We start from the raw sequence: 19678 nt of genomic DNA on the forward strand, positions 1-19678 counted from the left end.
AAAATAAAAATTAATAAAATTTAAAAAGGGCAGAGTAGAGCATCCCTGGCTAAATCCCTCATACAAAAACCCACACTAAGCCCTAAGCCTGAAGAAACCAAGTGAAATAGACCAAGGAAGCAGAAGAGAGGCAGGTATGGCATAAAAGGGCCAGAGAAGAGGCCAGAGGAAGGGAAGGCTCCACACCTGGGTCATTCTAAGATCAGCATGCTGGTTATAATAGTTCACTAGTTTTGCAAGAAGTTACCCCTAGGGAATCAGGTAAGGGCACCCAGGATCTCTGCAGTGTTTCTTACAACCACGTCAATATACAATGATCTCAAAATAAAACTGGCCATAATTTTAAAAGGTATTTCATAGAAAAGATATTCGAAAGGCCTAAAATCCGCATTTTAAAATGACCATTATGTTTAGTCTTGGGGGAAATGCACAGTAAAGGCACAGACAGCACAATCTACCCACCTGGACAACGACAGGGAAGGACTGACAAGCGCCGATGGGAAGGGAGCTCACTGAGCCCCAGCGCCCTGCTAACGGGAAGCACCAACGCCACCCCTCTATAAACAGCAGGCCCTTTCCTATGACTTCACACACACACTCATCGCCTGAGCGAGATGTCTACCTGTGCAAGACAAATGAAGACACCTGTCCACAAAAATGAAGGTTCACATCCACTTTACTCATCAGAGCCTTAAACTGGAAACCATCCACGTAACCATTATAGGTGAACGGAGAGGTCAATGTGGGCAAGACACAGATGGAAGCCTACTAGGGCTCGCTTGCTCGAATCTCAAATATCCTGCACCCAGTGAAGGAATAGCAGGTCCTCACTGTGTACTTAGATGGCAGGAAACTCCAGAAAAACAGGTCTGATGTGCTGCAAAAGGAAGCAGGTCAGGGAAGCCCTGGGGGACTCTTGGGGAACCTCAGGCAGAGAAAGAAATGCTTTCTCTCAATTGTGGCAGGGGTCAGAGCAGTGTGCCTTCCTTTAAACCCATCTAACTGTATTCTCAAAAATGTGCATCTTAAGGCTTGATGTAGTTCAGTGGTAGAGCACTCATCTAGCATGTGTGAGGGACTGGGTTAGATCCTTAGCACCACATAAAAATAGATAGATAGATAGATAAAGGTACAAAAATGTGAATCTTAGTGCATGTAAATTACAACTCTATAAAAGTGGTCTTCTCAAAGGTACAAAATAAATCTGCATCTTATACCTACAGTGGGCAGTATCCACGGTACCCTAGCAAAGACTAAACAGTGAGACATCTGTTCCCTCCTCAGAAACTTCCACGGCTCCACTTCACACACAGGAAGGCCCAGGCAAGGACTCATCAATTGATCAATCAGCCACTGGAGCCATTCCAAGGTCTGGCCCAGATCTTATCCAGTCTAATTGTGCGCTCCAACTGCCACGAGCCTTTCCCTTAGTAAAACACCACAGCCACCGCCATTCCCCTTCCCTGCCCGTGCCCTGGTTCTTACCCACCGGGCCACTCACTGGGTTCCACTTTCTTTAAGGGAACACTGCAGATGCCCTCCAGGGAGGTCTTCTCACTCTTCATATACCCTCCCAGTGGCATCTGCCCCTCACTAGACAGGGAACCACAGAACTTTCCTTATAAGTCTTTGCATACATGGCTAGCCCAGCATTACCTGAGGCCTGAGAAGCACAGCACACGCTTCTCATCTGAACAGACCCAAGTCTAATTTTGACTGGTCAAGTCTGCAGCACCCAGGGAATACTCAAGCACACTAGCTTAATGGTCTGACTGGTGATGGTTCAAGGTTAACCACTGTTTTCAACCTCCTGATGGTACAAAGCAGCATACATTCAGCAGAAATTGCACTCTGAACTCTGAATTCTGATCTCTTTGGGGGCTTAGCAAAATGACAAATCATATTCCCTCATGATTCGGGACCACAAGGACCAGAAATCACTACTCCAGTGTGCTATGTTGCAGACTATGACAATCAGGAGATTAGGTGTATTAAATGTGTTTCTGACATCGTGATATTTTTGATTTATGATGGGCTTCATGTGGATCGAAACCACCACAGGTGAGAAGTACATGAAAAAGAGGCCTAGCATGCTCTAGGCCTTGCATTCCATCCCCAGCATCATTTTAAAAAGAGGGCCAGGGCTGGGGTTGTGCAGCAGTAGCAGAGCACTTGCCTGGCATGGTGAGGCAGTGGGTTCGATCCTCAGCACCAAATACAAATTAAAATACTGTGGGGTCGGGCTCCAAATTCCTCAATGGGACACCCATAGCACAAGAGTTAACATCTAGAATCAACAAATGGGACTTACTCAAACTAAAACGTTTTTTCTCAGCAAAAGAAACAATAAGAGAGGTAAATAGGGAGCCTACATCATGGGAACAAATCTTTACTCCTCACACCTCAGATAGAGCCCTAATATCCAGAGTATATAAAGAACTCAAAAAATTAGACAATAAGATAACAAATAACCCAATCAACAAATGGGTCAAGGACCTGAACAGACACTTCTCAGAGGAGGACATACAATCAATCAACAAGTACATGGAAAAATGTTCACCATCTCTAGCAGTCAGAGAAATGCAAATCAAAACCACCCTAAGATACCATCTCATTCCAGTAAGATTGGCAGCCATTATGAAGTCAAACAACAAGTGCTGGAGAGGATGTGGGGAAAAGGGTACACTTGTACATTGCTGGTGGGACTGCAAATTGGTGCAGCCAATTTGGAAAGCAGTATGGAGATTTCTTGGAAAGCTGGGAATGGAACCACCATTTGACCCAGCTATTGCCCTTCTCAGTCTATTCCCTAAAGACCTAAAAAGAGCATGCTACAGGTACACTGCTACATCGATGTTCATAGCCGCACAATTCACAATAGCAAGACTGTGGAACCAACCTAGATGCCCTTCAATAGACGAATGGATAAAAAAAAATGTGGCATTAATGAAGCCAGATTTAAAGTTAGGTAGTCAGTGTAGTTAGGTAAATCGGGTCTAATATCGAGTGAAATCTAAAATGGAGGCCATGCTGGGAATGATTCAGGGAAAACTCAGGACAATTCATGGAATGTTAGTGAAGTCCCGAAAAGGCCCTAGGCCAAAGTCCACCTCAAAGAAGTGTTAATGAACAGCCCCCAACAGATTAGGAGATAGCCCATCCCAGAGAAGTGATAAGCCCATCCCAAAAGTCCTTCCTGCCCTTTTGGCCCACCGGTGTCCCACCCCTCAGGCCTTCCAACCTACATTCCATCACCAAACCTATAAAAAGGGAAAACAACCGCACTTCCACGGATTCCACCTCCTGGGTCCCCTTCTTCCTCCGGGAGAAGTCTTCGGGGAAGCAAGAACTCGTCACTGGTCAACAGCGGTAACATTTATACACAATGGAGTATTACTCTGCATTAAAAAATGACAAAATCATAGAATTTGGAGGGAAATGGATGGCATTACAGCAGATTATGCTAAGTGAAGCTAGCCAAGCCCTAAAAAACAAATGCCAAATGTCTTCTTTGATATAAGGAGAGTAACTAAGAACAGACTAGGGAAGAAGAGCACTAGAAGAAGACCAACATTAAACAAGAATGAGAGGTGGGAGGGAAAGAGAGAGAGAAGGGAAATTGCATGGAAATGGAAGGAGACCCTCAGGGTTATACAAAATTACATACAAGAGGAAGTGAGGGGAAAGGGAAAAATAATACAAGGGGGAGGAATGAATTACAGTAGAGGGGGTAGAGAGAGAAGAGGGGAGGGGAGGGGAGGGGAGGGGAGGGGAGGGGAGGGGGGATAGTAGAGGATAGGAAAGGCAGCAGAATACAACAGACATGAGTATGTCAATATGTAAATCAATGGAAGTGTAACTGATGTGATTCTGCAAGCTGTATACGGGGTAAAATGGGAGTTCATAACCCACTTGAATCAAAAGGTGAAATATGATATATCAAGAATTATGTAATGTTTTGAACAACCAACAATAAAAAAAAATTTTTTTAAATAAAATCAAAATAAATAAATAAATAAATAAATAAAATTTGGCTTTTATGTCTCAAAAAAAAACAAATTAAAATAAAGGTTAAGCTCTTTTAAAAAAAAGGGGGGGGGCTAGGTGGGAGCTCAGTAATAAAAACTCAAACATCATCTTTCTGTATAGGTCAAGAGAAACCATAAGAGTAGAAAACTCCATGACACAAAGACTCTAACTAGTACTGGGGGTATACCTAGGTGGTATAGTGCTGGCTAACATGCAAGGAAGGCCCTGGGGTCGACCTCCAGCACCAAAAATAAATAAAATGGAATGGAAGGGAAGGGAAGTGGGAAGGAAGGAACGAACGAATGAACGAACCAAGAGCAAGCCTGTAACCATTCCCGCCAAGGGTATGATGGTCCCCATGTTCAGCCAACACTGCCGTTCCAGTGGCCCTAACGCAATCTCCCACACAACTGTCACAATCCAGTCTCCTGGACTCTGCTTTCATAGTGTCTCCTGGCTCAATCCACCCCCCTAATTCGCTGTGGCTTTTTCAGCCTCAGAGACTTAGTTCCCAGATGATCCACCTGTCCATGGCCTCCTCCCACTATGACCTGCTAAAAACATCTTCCCAGGCACACAGCAAACAATCCCCAGACAGCCTGAATGCCATAAACAACCTGGCCCCAGACTGTTTCCAACCAATCGCCTACTCTTTCAATCCACCAGTTTTGTGGACTTGTCTGCCTCAACAAGATTAATCCACTCAGTGCCCCCAAAACACTCTGCCGCTGCAAGGATGCAACCAGATACCCTCCCCTGTGTCCCTGGGGGCTACCCAAGCCTTCTCTATCCTTCAAAGCCTGTTGTCCCAGCACCCTCCCATCCCATGCACCTGGAGGCTCCTCTTTTGCAGCCCCCAGTCTCATCATGCAGTCATCTTCTAACCCCTGCATTATTCCTGTTTCCTCTCTGTCTGTCCATATTTTGTGGGGACTTTAATCAACAAAGCATTTCCTATAATAAAAAACAATGCACAGGGTGGCCATTCATTTGTCATTGGTTATGACTTGACACTGGCTCGATTCTGGCCACCCTAACGATGAAAATGACAGCAATCCATGCTTTTCCACAGTACAGCCAGGTGATGGGGAAGAGCGCTGGCACACAGCACTACTAGGCCACACGAACAGTCCATGGCAGAAGGCCATGAGCAATAAGAACTAAAGGCCAGCCCTTCAGAGACATCTGCCCAAAGCTTATACCCTGAAGCACCATGAGGCCAGCCCTCTAGAGAGTCACTTGAACTTAAAGAGTTAACTGACCAAACTCAAAGATGGATTTACGTTCTTGGGCTAATACTTCACTTAGGCATCAGGCTAGGAAAGAGACCATGTACAAACTGACTTTGAAAATATGAATCCACCCACTTCTGGCCACCAGGACAGAACTACAAAACACATCTTCCCCTTCCCCCATTCAAGAAGCACCTAAGCACTCAGCAAGGTGGACACAGAGCTCCAGGCAAGACCAGGACTCCAGCCATGCACAGCTGCACACATAACCAGACAGGCAGTTCTCAGATGCCACTCAGAGGACCAGCCGCTGGCCCTGCAGCCTCAGTTCCACCTAACAGCGCTCATTTAAACCCAGCCCAGAAGTACTCAATTCCTTTCCAAGAACAACAAAGGCTATTTAAAAACACAATCTAAAGTAATAAACCCATAACCTAAACAAATAATCACCTGGAAGAATTTGGCAATATGCTTCTGAAACTGTCAGGAGAAGGCTGCTCCCAGGAAGACACGCCCCAGTCCAGGGACCAAGCAAGAGAGATTCCACATCAGCTCTGGAGCTAGAAAGGGGCTCCCGGCACTGAGCTCCTTTTGACCAATACCACTACAACAAAACAGCAAGCAACCGCCTGGAATTGATAACGGAGGGGTTCTGCCCCTAATTGCAACTAAACAAACCAGGGTCAAAGCTACTCTTAATGCCTATAAGATGAAGCAGGCTCCAGCACTCTCCACATACGTATGAGCTGGGCCCAGTTTCACAAGCCACAAACACACAAGCGACTGTGATCTCTCACTTCACACGTGCCTGTCAAATCAGCTGTTTAAATGACTCTAGCCAGAGTGGGAGAGCAAGATGGAGGGAGCGGGGTGCAGCATTCCCCACCACAGGGACCCTGGGCAGGTAGCAGCCACTATCTAGCCCAGTGGGTGTTGGTAGGACAGAAGGCTGAGCTGCTGCCCAGTACCAGGTGTCAGCAGTTCAGCTCCAGGGCAAAAGCACATGGGTTTCCAAGGAGCTACACAGAAACCTTGCAATGACTGAGAGTCAGATCAGATACAGAACTGTCCTTGGGATAACAAGATCTGATGTCCCCCACTGTAGGGCACATGTGAAATGCACAGTGAACTGGAATTCTACAACCCCAGTCCAGCACTTGATTCTGTAAAGTAAATAGCATTTGGAGTCACCCTTTAAACTTGTTACTAACTTATTACAATTTTCACCCTAAATGTTACCAGACTCCTCTTAGACTTGTTTAAGTGAAGAATTTTCAACATATCCAATAAGTTACTTCTAAAAAATATTAAAAGACTGACAATGAAACATGAGAGTTACCAAAAAAGAGGGAGGTGGATCTACAAATAAAAGCACAGGACAGGACAGCCCACGAGTCTTGGCTGTGGCACCAGAGCCAGATTAAGCCGGAGGAAATATTTCGGCATAATCCAATGCCTGAGGCCTGGCAGGGTGAGCACCAGGAGCCTGCCACTGACTATACAGATGGCAGCCGGATGCCCAGGGACACAGAACCCCAGAGGCAAACCAAGAAGGTGGCCTTCACAACCAGCCCTAGAGTTTGGCATGCTTTCAATTCCTACACAAAAGGAAAGCTGGTTTCACTTCACAGCCTAAGAAACAACTGTATACCTATAAAACACCTAAGCCACTTCTCCCAGCAAGCCTGCCCACACTGACTAACCACTGAAGCGCCCTGACTGGAAGTGTCGCTTCCAGTGAAAAGCACGTAAGCTGCAGAGGTAGTGGAGGATAACAAAGATTCACCCCTGTATTAGGATCAAAGTTTGAGGGGAAACAATCTACACATCCTGCTAAAATCACCTCCCCACCCGGTTGATGGAAGACACAACCCCACACCAGCTATAGCGAAATGACACCCCAGCTGGGACCCCCTTGACTACAGCATACATAAAATCCCTTCAACTGAGCCACGGTGAGTTTCCTTGGTCATCTGAATTGGGACCTTTCAAATTTGTAAATTTAAAGAGAGTTTCCATTTTTTTTTAAAGTATGTCTACTCCCCTTCAGAACAGAAAATTTCTCATTGAGCAAAAATGGATGGAATACGTATCTCCTAAAGCCAGAGTGATATGCACTGTTAGCTAAAGTCCTGTCTCCAACTGGCACAGCCATCCCAGCTCGATCACAGGACAGAAAGTACCTGATCTTCAGTTACTACCAGTGTCTCTAGTCTTCACATGCCCACCTCCCAATAATTCCAACTTACAGCCCAGTGTCAGGTTTTCTTTTTTTTTTTTTTTAACATCTTGGTTTTCTGTATCATTGTCAATGTTAAGAGTTGGTAATATCTCACTTTTTTTTTTTTTTTTTTTTAGCAAGAGGAGAAAGAGAGGAAGAGAGAATTTTTTTTAATATTTATTTTTCAGTTTTCGGCAGACACAACATCTTTGTTTGTATGTGGTGCTGAGGATCAAACCCGGGCCGCACAGATGCCAGGCAAGTGCGCTACTGCTTGAGCCACATCCCCAGCCCCCCAGTGTCAGGTTTTGATTCTCTCTCCAATGAGGTAGAATACCCAAGAGCAACTGGTACTGATAAGCTAGACCGACCAGATACAACCTTCAGAGACAACACTTACCTCTGGATAGCTAACAAGATCCAAGATGAATGCCAAGGCTGATCGCAATAAAACAGACACTGGCCTTACCAACAAATTGAGAGTGCAAATGACGGAAGCCCCTTTTGTTAAATATTTGTGTTAAATATCAGCAGAGCCTAAGCAGGCACAACCTCAAAACCATAGAGGTGAACCCTGCACACAGGCCTGTAAGTCATGCCCAAGAACTGACCAGGTTTAACAACAAAATCTGGAACTAAGCAGCACCCATAATCGTCAGAGTGGCACATGGTGGACAAGCCTTGGTGAAATAGTACACAACATGGAAAAAATTCAGTGAGCCTGGATGAAGGAGGAACCTAAGCACACATCGTGGAATACAGATGCCTCAGAAGACATCACTGTGGAAGGCACAGGAGGGGCCAGCCAGCAGGGGTGCCTGCAGCCACTGTGTGGATGGTGCCCAACACCCAGCGTCACTCCAATGTCATTTTCTAAGGTGTTCCATGTACATTTTATCAATTCCACTTAAAGTCAGGTATGTGGCAGCATTTTTCCACCACCATACAGAACCTGAGAGAAATTCAACACAACCAGGGAACAATGATCGTAAAACTGAAAATTCTAAAAGAAAGGAAAGAATTATTTTCCAACTGCTACTTACACAGCACAAAAACGAGTTTAAAATAAAGCTGTGGGCTGGCTCAGTGGGACAGAGCTTGCCTAATGTGTGAGGCACTGGGTTATAAGCACCGCATATAAATAAACAAAAAAAGGTTCATTGACACTAAACAATATTTTTAAAAAATAATAAAGCGGTGTATTTAATCTGAGACTCACAAAACGTGTTTGTGCTTATGACTAACCCGAGGCGGGCTGAGGCACAGGCCACTGTCACACCGAACGCCTGCTCAGCAAGTTCTCAAAACTGGTCAACTAACCCTTTTCTCCAAGGGCTACCTCTGCCCTTCAATCTTGCTCTAGAATCAGTCATTTATCACCAGAATAAAATCAATTAATTCGTGCTTCAAATTAAGAGGCTTACACCAGTATTAACCCCTAACTTTGGATTGAAACAAAGCACCTAAGGTTAATAGAGGAAGCCAGGAATCAAGGCACTGCCGCACCACCTGGTCTGCAAAGTTCCCGGAGCAGGAACCAGACCGCCTTAATCCACTAAGCACCTTAGGCCTCACCAAGAACTCCGTCACAGGGTCACCCAGCTCCGCGACCAGAATTACCGGAGGGATCGCTGAGATCCATGCAATCCGTGCAAGGCCCAGCTGCAGGCCTGGGAGTCAGCGGCCCATGATCTGCAACCACCAAAACCGGTGGCGAACGGGTCGCCTGGGCGTCCAGGGCGTCCCTCGCCGAAGGCGCTCCGGCCACCGCTCGGGACCGCGGCCAGCGGGCGGCCGGCGCCCCCCGCGCCAGGCGCCCTCCGCCCGCGCCCCCCGCCGCCCGCCGCGCACCTAGCCCGTAGGCCTTGGCGCAGATCCACTGCAGGTTGGCGGCGATCTTGGCCCGCGCAGCGTCGTAGCGGTCCAGCGGCACCAGGTCAGCGCCGTCCGGCGGGGCCTCCATCCTACGCCAGCCCTCGGCGGCGGGGCGGCCTCCCGCGTCCACCATCTGCAGACAAAGGCCGCGGCGGCCCGGCCGCAACAAAGGCGCCGCCGCCCTCCCGCGCCGGCCCGCCGGGCGCACGGCCCTCGCCTCACGGCCGCCGCCGCCGCCGCCGCCCGAGCTGTTGTTGCATGATGCGGGCGCCGAGCCCAGGCCGAAGAGGCGCGGAGCGGGCCGGCGAGGATGCGGCGGGCGGGCGCGGGCCGGGGGCGGGCGCGGGCCGGGGGCGGCGGCGGCGCGTGCGCGGCCCCGGGAGGCGGCGGCTGAGGCGGCGGCCAACCGGCGGGAGCGAGCGCACCGCCGCTGCCTGGTGCAGGCGCACTGAAAGCCGCAGCAGCCCCGCCCCTTTCCGCAGGCGCAGAGCGCGCCGCCCGCGGCCCCGCCCCCGGCCTAACCCTGACACCCCTGGCGTCCGCAGGCGCAGTAGACAGCCCGAAAGCCTGCCCCGGCCCCACCCCCGTCCGCAAGGGCACAGGACGCGCCTGAGGCCCCGCCCCCGTCGTCAAGCACAAGGGAAACACCTGAAGCCCCGCCCCCAGCCGATGTGGGAGCGCGTATGTCCCCGCCCCCGTCCGCCAGCGCGTGGCACGCGCCTGAAGCCCCGCCCTTCCACCCCGCCCCAAGTACATTGCGCACGCCTGAGGCCCCGCCTACAGTCCCGCCCCCAGGCGCAATGGGAAGGCCCTAAGCCCGGACATTCGTCCCCGCCCCCAGGTACAGTGGGACGGCCTGAGGCTCGGTACCCTCCACCACGGCCGGCTCGGCTCCTCCAATTCGCCGGACACCAACTCTCTTGGACAGCGCCTTCCACTGCCCATTCTCCGACGTAGCTGGGTGGGGACCCCAACGGTGCTTGAAGCTTGGGGAGACTTCGAGCCCCCCAACTGGACAATCCGGGTGAGCCTACCCCCAGGTGGGCAGTTGTGTGGCATCCCACGTAATCTCCAGGTCCAGAGGCGAAGACGGCATGCGTCTCCCTCCCCAGCGGGCGTGGCTTCATTCTCAGCCAGGCAGGGTCTGGATTATCCGGGAGTCAGTATCCTTGTAAAATGAGTGCTGATCTCGAACAAGAGCTGGCCCACGGGCACCAGCCCCAGGAGATCAGAGGACACGCAACGCCTTGGAGTGGCCACTTGGCCCCCTGCCTCCCTGGATCTGAGGTTCTTAACTTCTGTGGACTTGGTAGAGCCCTCCTGTATCAGAAAGAAGGCTGTGCTGAAGTGGACCCCGTCTTTCAGATGCTGTCTAGATGACGTAGGGCTCAGGAGCTGAGAGTCCAGGCAGGAGTGACCTGCAGTACACTGGGCGGTGATGGGCACTATGTCACATCAAGAGTTAGATAGAACCCGTCCACCGAGGAAAGCCCTACAAGGGGACATTTACTCTCAGTCAGCGGAGGAGGTGAGGAGTAGGGGGAACGGCAGATCCTACAGGGTCAGAACCTTGTCCTCCTCTAGGTGAGGTGGAGTGCATCAAGGGATTTTGAGCAGAGGGAGGAAGGATTCTGAAGGGTGAAGCAGGCATCACTGATAGTGGGACAAAGGGTGAGAAGGAAAGAGGTCAAGGAGAACCTGCGGTGCTTGCTCAGTGTTGGGAACCAATTGAATAGTTCATATTGTTTCTCAGTGGATTTCCCAGCATTTTCTGAACACAGAGCTTGTCTTCTGTGAAGGGAGCTTACCTCTTTTTCCCAACCGAGGGAGGGGGGTGTTTTATTTCTTCTTGCCTTAAGACCTGGCTTGAAAGAAGCTCCAGCTCAGGGTCAAGTGAGAGCGTGACAGCATATGTCCTTATCCCATTCCTGATCTGGAGGAGGAATCCCACTTATCACTATGATGCTGGCTGTAGGTTTTTCATGGATGGATGCCCTTTATCAGACAAAAGTTCCTCTCTATTCCCAGGTTGTTGTTTTGTTTGGTTTTTTTTTTGGGGGGGGGGAGTGTGTGTGTATGTGTATGTGTGTTGCTGGGGATCAAATCCAGGGCCTTGTGCGAGGCAAGCACTCTACCAACTGAGCTATATCCCCAGCACCTCCAGGTTATGTCTTTTATCTTGAAACATGGTTGGATTTTCTCCAGAAAATCCAAAATATTCTTTTTGTATCTATTTCCCCACCACCATCCTGATTTTCAGTTATTGACCCTCCCTTGCATTCCTGGACAAACTCCCCTTGGTCACGACATAGATTCCTCTTGATATGTTCCTAGGTTTGGTTTAGTACTATTTTGTTAGGTTTTTTTTTTGTTTTTGTTTTTTGTTTTGCATCCATGTTCAAAATAATACCGGTTTATAAGTTCTTGTGAAGTCTTCATCTGGTCTTGGTATATCAGTTACTACTGGCCTCATAAATCAGATTCAGAGTGTTTCTCAAATATTTCTGTTAGAGTTCTTGAAGAACTGGCATTAATTCTTTGGTAGAATTCAGCATCACAGCCATATGGAAATAGGGGTTAATGGGTAACTGATTATTATTCACTATAGGTCTGTTCAGATTGTTTCACCTTGAGTTAGTTTCAGTGGTTAAGTCTTTCTAGGAATGTGTCCAATTTATCTAGTTCCCAGGTTTTGGGCCTAAACAATTCTGATACCTGAGTAATCCTTAACTGAAATAGGAAAGGCCAGAGCAGGGAAGTGGGGCAGAATCAAGAGTTTTTAGCATGATTTTGGATTTGGGGATGACCTAGCATCCCTGGAAAGCAATTCTGTGGGAGGGTGGGGACAGAGGAGGATAGAATCTCCACAATGAGTGTGTAGCTTCCTTCCAGGAGTTTCACTGTAGAGGAGAGCAGAGAAGCTGAGCTGAACCAAGGGGAGGACAGGGTGCAGAGAGAGGGGTGTGTGTGCAAACTGGACATTCCAGATGCCAGTGGAAACCTGATGACAGAGGCGGAGAGTTGCTGGCGCCATAAGACTAGACACGAAACTGGGAGGAGGCCCCTCTTTTTCATCTAGTAGCAGCATGAGAGAAGGCACTGGGACAGGAGGATGGGCTGGGGCGGGAAGCCTGGCTGATTCTGCCCTAGTGGCCCCAAGACTGGCTTAAGGGCACAGCAGGGTACCATGGGTGGCAGGGGACAGGAGAAGGCCTGGGACAGTTAGTTGTCTAAGCTGCAGAGATAGACTATGATGCCGTCATCATTCTTTGTCTTCCCAGGAGACATCTCATAGGTGGACATACATGGAAGGGAGGCTGATGTGGCATGTGCCCTGAGACCACCAGAGAAGGGCTGAGTCACAGGGCTTGGCCAGGGCAGAACCCTCGAGGGATGTGGAGGGATATGCAGGGGTCAATCGTGACACTGGGCCACATGGGGCAGGGAGCAGGTGGAGAACCTGGCAGCCCAGAGATCCCGTGGGCTTAAGGAACTGCAAAGAGTGGGAACAGAGGGCTCTGGGTCAGAGGAATCATCTGGGCTGCTAGAATTGCATGTTTCCACCTGTTCTGGCACTGGAAAGACAAGCGTTTTTTCTAGATGCCAGTTCTGGCTCATGTGTGTTTTAGGAGTTACCCTTTAGGAAGCTGTCAGCCAGGCCTCTGTACCATGCTCAATTTTGAATATAGGAGCAGCATTTATCTCTATGATCCAAAACAAACTTGCTACTAGAACCCAGGACTGGTTTTGTTTATCTGCAGCAAAGGGGCAGTTTGCCAAAGGTGCCATGAAGACTCGGAGAGGATGCAAGGAAATGCCCCTGCCTGCAACCCCAAACATCTTCAGGATGGAACCAAAGCCATCAGCCCAGCAGGAGAGTGATGTCCCAGCCCACCAGTCTGCAACTCCGAGCAGGAGGAGCCCCTGCACCACTCAAATATCCCAGCAGAGAGCATTCTCTCCAGCATAGGTGAGCTTGGCTGGCTCTCCTGACGTTCCCTTTCCTATAAAGTTCTGGTTCTAGGCTCCACCTTCCATCACATCAAATTTCAAGAGACCCAAATCCTGTTCCAGCCCCTCAGAGAAGAGAAGCACCTGGAGGAGGTCCAGCTTCCAAGCCTCTGCCAATATTCATGCCCCTTGCCTCATGCTCTGGCCAGCTTCAGGCTGCCTTGGAGTTTCCTTATTTATAGGATCCTCTGGGCACCCACTTGACCCAGGATGCCAAGCAAGCTCAGGGGAATTCTAGCCCAGGGCCAGGGCACAGGCCAGCACCTGCAGTGGAGATGCACCCTGTCCCCAGAGACACAGCTTGCAGGAGACTCTAATGTACCTCTGCATCAGCCTGGCAGCTGTCTTTCATTTGCAAAAGTAGAAGTGTCATATTTGTATTTTTGGTTCTGATTTGAGAGGTATGTATTTTGGTCTTAACTGAAATCCAGCATTATGTGAGAGCGCCCTTCTGTGTACTTCACCTTCCTTATAACCAGGGCAGTCTGTTCCTCGAGGTAGACAGGGCTGCCCCCAAAGCCTGGTGTGGCCAGTGTTAGAGCCATCTGTCCAACTGGAAATGCCAGTTGGTCCCTTGTGGGCACAGAAAGGTCATGTAGGAGGGTGGTATGGGATGATTTTCACCCAAAAAACCCTTACCTGAAAGGCATGGGGGGTGGGGGACCTGGAGGAACAGGCACAACTTTGAATTCCTTTGAGCTTTTCATTAGTCAGTGATTCAGGAGAGGAGAGGAAAGGCCTTGACTCTCATTGGCATGTGGAGAGGCAGAGGGCTGGGACAGGATGCTGCTGCTCATGGGAGTGACCTGGAGAGGTTCCTCACACCCAGATGCTCCTGCGTGCAGAGAACTGGCCTGCAGACTGGCACTGTGGTGGGAGTCAGACCTCAAGGTGGGCTGTGAAATGTGTGGGCATATGTGCACCTGTGTGCTCATGCACCTGTCAGTACCGGCTTCCTTTGCTTAGCTGTGGCCCTGAAGAGATTTCGGGCCACTCTTGGCATGTTTATGTGAGAAGTTGAATAAGGGAATCAGAGAGGATGGGGGGAGGACCTACCGCCTGGTACCAGCTGTGAGAGCTGACATGCTGGTTCCCTCAGCTATAAGGGAGCCAGTTTCCCCACCAGAATGGAGACTCTCTCCACGTGAGGCTGGCAAACAGCAGCCTCCAGCGAGAGAGACTGGGCCACACCTTCCTTATTGCCCTCATTCTCCGTGAACCAGGAGTGGAAGCAGCTCCCGCCAGACCTGCACCAGCTCACAGGAGGTTCAAGATGGCAAGGACCCCACAGCTTCTGTTAAAGAGCTGTCATCCCTCGGGCTGGAAATACAGCTCAGCTGGCAGAGCGCTTGCCTCACATGCACAAGGCCTTGGGTTCAATCCCCAGCACCACAGAAGAAAAGAGAAAAAAGAGCTGTCATCCCATAACGAGCATGACACCATCCCCTCATCCTTTCTGAAAAATAAATGACATGTGAGCCTGTGGGGGCGCCATCAGAGCAGAGGCTGCGCTGTGGGATGTGCAGGCCTAGCGATATGGCAGCAACCTCCGGAGGAATTGGGCAGCAGGAGCGCTAAACCCGAGCCTGTGGCAGGGGGTAGGTGTGACTGATATCCCTACAGTGGACACTTAGCCATCAAACCCAGCGTGCCCCTCCAGATGGCCTGAGGCCAGGGCTCCTCTCCGTTCTGTGGCTGAGAAGGGTCAGCCCAGCTGCAAAGTGTGGAAACAGGACAGGCGCTCCTGCGGCACTGAGGCCCCTCATGGGTGCAGTGTCAGCTGAGCATGCTTGCACCCTGCCCCCACATAGCTGGGTGTTCTCTGGAGTCCTCTCTGCTCTCTCAGGATTCTGGCAGCACCCATGCTTTGGAGTGAGACGGGAACTTCCCCTGGGGGAGGCCCCATGGTCCCCTGAAGGTGGCTAATCAGGGCTCAGTTCCACCCAAACTGGCCAGAGCTGAGCAGCAGGGAGAAAAGGGTTCCCCTAGACTCACACACAGACCCCAAAACATGATCTCTCCCTAAACAAAGCACGCGAGAACCAGGAGCACCAGTAGGGAGGCAGCGCCCCCGTCTTGTTCCTGTGCTCTGTGCTGGGTGGAAGGTGTATGTTGGGCCCCAAGGACGCCCCCAGGATGGCACCCCAGAGGTGCACCAGGCAGCACCATGTGCGTGGCACTGTGTACAGTGCATAGCCATTGCAGTTTAAAGAGCATATACTTCCCAAATGCTCTGCATGGGTCCCAGGCCTCCCAGGCAGAGCTGAGGGAGCCAGGGAAGCTAAGACAGGCCAGTTGATGCCCCTGCCTTGGTCCCAGCTGCAAAAGGGCCTCACAGAGCCTTCAAGTGGATCCTGGAGGCCAGGTGCACTGGCTCTGGTGCATAAGCTGAGCCCCAGTTCGTGAAGACAGAGTCAGATGAAGTTCCTGTGGACAGAAGGACGGTGGTGACACCTGCATGCCCATGTGAACACACTTCAGGATGAGGATGAGCTGAGCAGTGTTGCTCACCTGCGGTCCCAGCACTCGGCAGGCTGAGGCAGGAGGCTCAGGAGCTTAGGGCCAGCAGAGGTGATAAATTTTATGACAGTTTTACCACAACTTTAAAAATGCATATGCTGAACTGAAAATTCAGGAAGAACTAAGGTGTTCTTGGCTTAGATGTGCAGAACCAGTTTTTAAATTTTCAAACTTTAATAAGTGACTCATCAGATCTCAGTTTGCCTAGGTGGACCTCTACTTAGTTCTCTGCACAGAGCCTGTCTCCTGGTCCCAGGAGGGCATGTGGCATGCACCAGAGTGGACACAAAGCCCTCACAGCTACCTGGGGCACAGTCCTTGCTCAGTACATGGTGATCACTACAAAAGGTGGGCAACATGAGGCCACAGAGCCCAGTTCATGCAGTCCAGCAGCCCCTTCCTGAGAAGAGCAGTTGGCAAGACCCCTAGGAGACCTGACTCCACCATGAAACACCCCCTCAGCTCTTCACCTGAGGCTTCCTGTGCCCCAGGAGGAAACTGGCATCTTTGGTCTCTAGTGCTTACCATGGGGGTCATCGCATCCACCTACCCATATCCCATCGGGAAAAATTACCCCAGGGACAGAGAGCAGCAGGTGGTTGTCAGCCTGCAGGCCTAGGATACTGTTTGGGACATGCCAGACAGAGCTGCACCTCGGGGACCAGGCCAGGGCAAGCCAGGCTCTGCAGAGCCACTGACGCTGAGGCACCACATGCACACAGCCACTTGGTAGAGCTCAGCCATAAAGAGGTACTCATCACAGAACCCAGAAAGAGCTGAGACACTGGTCCCAGCCAGGACGCTGCTTATGACTGGCCTCCAGAAGGCACACCTTCCCTGGCCTTGGCCTCTCTGGCCTGCATCTCAGGATCTGGTCAGAGACTAGCCACCAGGGACAAGGAACATGAATACTCCTGGCAAGCCAAGAGGAAAGTCAGTACCAGGGGTAGCGGCCTCTCAGCCAGAAGGGGCCTCTAGGGTCCAAACTAACCCTTCCAGAGGCCCATGGGGGCCGAAGAGGCTCCTTCCCCGGCCCCAGAGAAGCTTCCACTCACCTCTGTCCTGAGCTGCACTTGCTCAGCCCTCCACACAGACAGAGGTAGAACTTCCTTGTGGGTACCTCTCTCAAGGGTGGGCACCCCCTCCCCTGCTGCATGCTGTGCCCAGATGTCTCACAGTGGTCAGCTCATCCAGCCTCACCTAAGCCTCTACCACCTGTGCCACCTAGGAGCACTGCCAGCCTGAAGACTGCTGGGTCACCCAGCCTGGCCAGAAGGAAGCTGGCAAGAGGAACAGGCCAGTGGCCAGTGGCGCTCTCCCTTGCAGCCAGCCCAGAACCCACAGCCCAGACCGGCCTCTCTAGTCCACCTGCTGCAGGCCAGGCCTCCACAGCTCCTCTGCCAAGTGTCACCGAAGGACACACAGGGAGATGCCTCCTGCGCCCAGCTTTAGGGAGCTTTAGGGATGGAGGAGACAGCAGTGCTGCCTCTTACTGAGGCTGAATATACATGACACAAAATGTATGATGTTGACTTTTTTTTTTTTTGCACTGGGGATTGAACCCAGGGGCCGTCAACTACTGAGCCATATCACCAGCCATTTTTATTTTTTTGAGACAAGGTTTCACTAAGTTGCTTAGGGCCTTGCTAAATTGCTGAGGCTGGACTTGAACTTGCAATCCTTCTGTCTCAGCCTCTCAAGTCGCTGGGATTACAGGTGTGCGCCATCACTCCCAGCTAGTATTGACTTTTCAAGTGTCCATTCACATTGTCATACAGTTATCTCCACCGTGCTTGTCAACTTTCATCCTCCCAAACAGAAGCTCTGTTCCCCTCAACTGGCTGCCCAGCCCCTCCCCAGCCCCTGGTACCCTCCCCTTCCATTTCCTGTGGCTTGGTGACTCTGGGGAACCTCACATAAGTGGATCCCATGGTAATGTGATGATGTCCTTGAGGCTCAGCCATCCTGCAGTAGGTGCTTGAGGCTGAGGGATCCATGTGGCTGGCCACACACTGCTTACCCATCATCCTCCCTGGTCATGTGGGCTGTGCCACAGAACTCTGAGTTACCAAACACTCCTGCTGTGACCACTGTGTACAAACGTCCCTTTGCAACTCCACTTCCACATCTGGCTCTGAATCCTAGGCAAGCCCACAGTTAGTGCTCGCATGCAATGCCACACTGACAACTGTGCCCAGAAAGTGTGCAGAGTAGGGACGGCCTACACTGCTCCCAAGGCCAGTCCCTTGCTCAGGAACCCCAGCCAGAGAATGGTTTTACCTCATCTCTGGCCCAGATCTGCTGTTGGAGGCCCTCAGGCCCCCCATCTCAGGCACAAACTCTTGGTGCTCCCCCTGCCCTTCCAACCTTCCTGCCCTCCACCTCCCACTTCGCTCTCCACCTCAACTTTGCCCCTCACGACTCTGCAGGAGTCTCTTGAGCCACCTCCCTCCCTCTGGGTGGCTCTGCAGCTGTTGGGGCACCACCTGTCTATACACCCAGCCCATGGAGAGGTATGTATGGACACTAGGCACCAAGGATCCTCAGACCCTTCCTGCAAAAGTCACACCAAGCCTCAGTACTAGTCCCACCATCCAACCTTCCACTGGACCCTCCAAATCAGGCCTTGCACCCTCTAAGAGTGCTGAGCACTGAATCTGCCCGAGACTTCTCCCCATCTACACCATTCCCATGCAGGACACCCAGGGCTGTGCTTGGTCCTCAAGTCTGCAGATGAATAACAGGTCCTTTGGGAAAGATAGGTGAGGCTCAGCCACTCCATGGAAAAAGGCAATCTTAAGACATTGTGCTTCTTAATGAACTGAAGCAGGACATCAGAATGACACCATGTAGCAGGGGATGCTTCCCAGGGATCTGGGCTCCTTTAGACTTTCCTTTTAGGGGTGACGGGGATTAAACTAGAGGTGTTCTACCAGAGCTACACTCCTAACTCTTCTCTTCTCTTTCTTATTTTGAAGTAGGATCTTGCTAAGTTGCCCAGGCTGGCAACTTGTGATCCCTTAGCCTCAGCCTCCTGAGCCACTGGGATTAGAGGCCTGTGCCACCACACCCAGCACTTCAGAATTCTATAGGAATCCCTGCTTCTTAAGGGTCTCGTGGCCTAGGGGCAGAAGTCTGATGTGGAGGACATGGTGGCCAGCTGCCCACTCCTGCAGGAGCAAACTGCATAACTGATTTTCGACAGACCCCTTGGAGCCAGTGTGGGATCCTGCAACCCTAGCCCCTCTTATTCTGCCCCATGATAAACATCTCTCAGCCTCTAACTTCTTCTAAGTCTAAATGTGCAGAACCCAAACCAGATGTGCCTGCCTCATGTTCTGAGAATACCACCATCAGAAATGTGTCTCTGTAGACGTAAGTACTTCGTAATGAAACACACAGTTTCTTAAATGAGCCACCACACTGTAACCGTACTATGGGCCCAGTGTGGAAGCTGGGAAAGTGAACTATGGGAGAAAAACCCATAACCAGGCTTGGGGGAGCCAAATGGGCCACAGTGGCAACAGGCCAGGTCCCTGCAGTCTGTGGCACCCAGGTGTCCTGGCCCTTCCTGCCTCTATCCACCGGCTCTGTGAGCGCTTCCACTGCCACCATGGCTGCCAGTCCCAGAACTGGGGAGTCCTCCCTGGAGCTCCTGAATGCCCCCAGCAGCTGAGACAGAGCCCTGGGCCTACATAGGCAAGAACCACCCATTTCACAAGCCCCAAAGGACAAAGGCAGAGGAGGAGCTCCAAATGACACAGGTGGATATTATTTAATGGTAAGTGTA

At 50.9% G+C, this 19678-nt stretch overlaps 1 protein-coding gene and 1 long non-coding RNA gene across 12 annotated transcripts in view; one reads left to right on the forward strand and one right to left on the reverse strand.

Annotated features, from left to right (window-relative positions):
• Camsap1 (calmodulin regulated spectrin associated protein 1) overlaps positions 1-9689 on the reverse strand; it is a 61408-nt gene extending 51719 nt beyond the window's left edge. For 5 of the 9 annotated variants that reach the window (XM_078048664.1, XM_078048663.1, XM_078048662.1 and 2 more), the window contains exon 1: positions 9334-9688. In XM_078048664.1, the coding sequence (XP_077904790.1) occupies positions 9334-9490 (157 nt within the window). In that variant the 5' untranslated portion in view covers positions 9491-9688. Of the gene's footprint in view, positions 1-9333 lie in introns of all 9 variants that reach the window. The other 4 variants (XM_078048668.1, XM_078048666.1, XM_078048665.1 and 1 more) reach the window with 2 other exon arrangements.
• Positions 9690-9950: 261 nt separating this feature from the next.
• LOC106145248 (uncharacterized) lies at positions 9951-17411 on the forward strand. Of its 3 annotated transcripts, none has more exons than XR_013438419.1 (3): positions 9951-10038; positions 10199-10381; positions 13119-14867. It is a non-coding gene; the product is annotated as an uncharacterized LOC106145248 (long non-coding RNA). The 3 variants fall into 3 exon arrangements; XR_013438420.1 differs by lacking the exon at positions 9951-10038 and having other exon boundaries at positions 10126-10381; positions 13119-13769; positions 14592-17411; XR_013438418.1 differs by lacking the exon at positions 9951-10038 and having other exon boundaries at positions 10052-10381.
• The last annotated feature ends 2267 nt before the right edge of the window (positions 17412-19678 follow it).

Source organism: Ictidomys tridecemlineatus, chromosome 4 (assembly GCF_052094955.1).
Source record: "Ictidomys tridecemlineatus isolate mIctTri1 chromosome 4, mIctTri1.hap1, whole genome shotgun sequence".
In the NCBI taxonomy this organism is placed as follows: Eukaryota; Metazoa; Chordata; class Mammalia; order Rodentia; family Sciuridae; genus Ictidomys; species Ictidomys tridecemlineatus.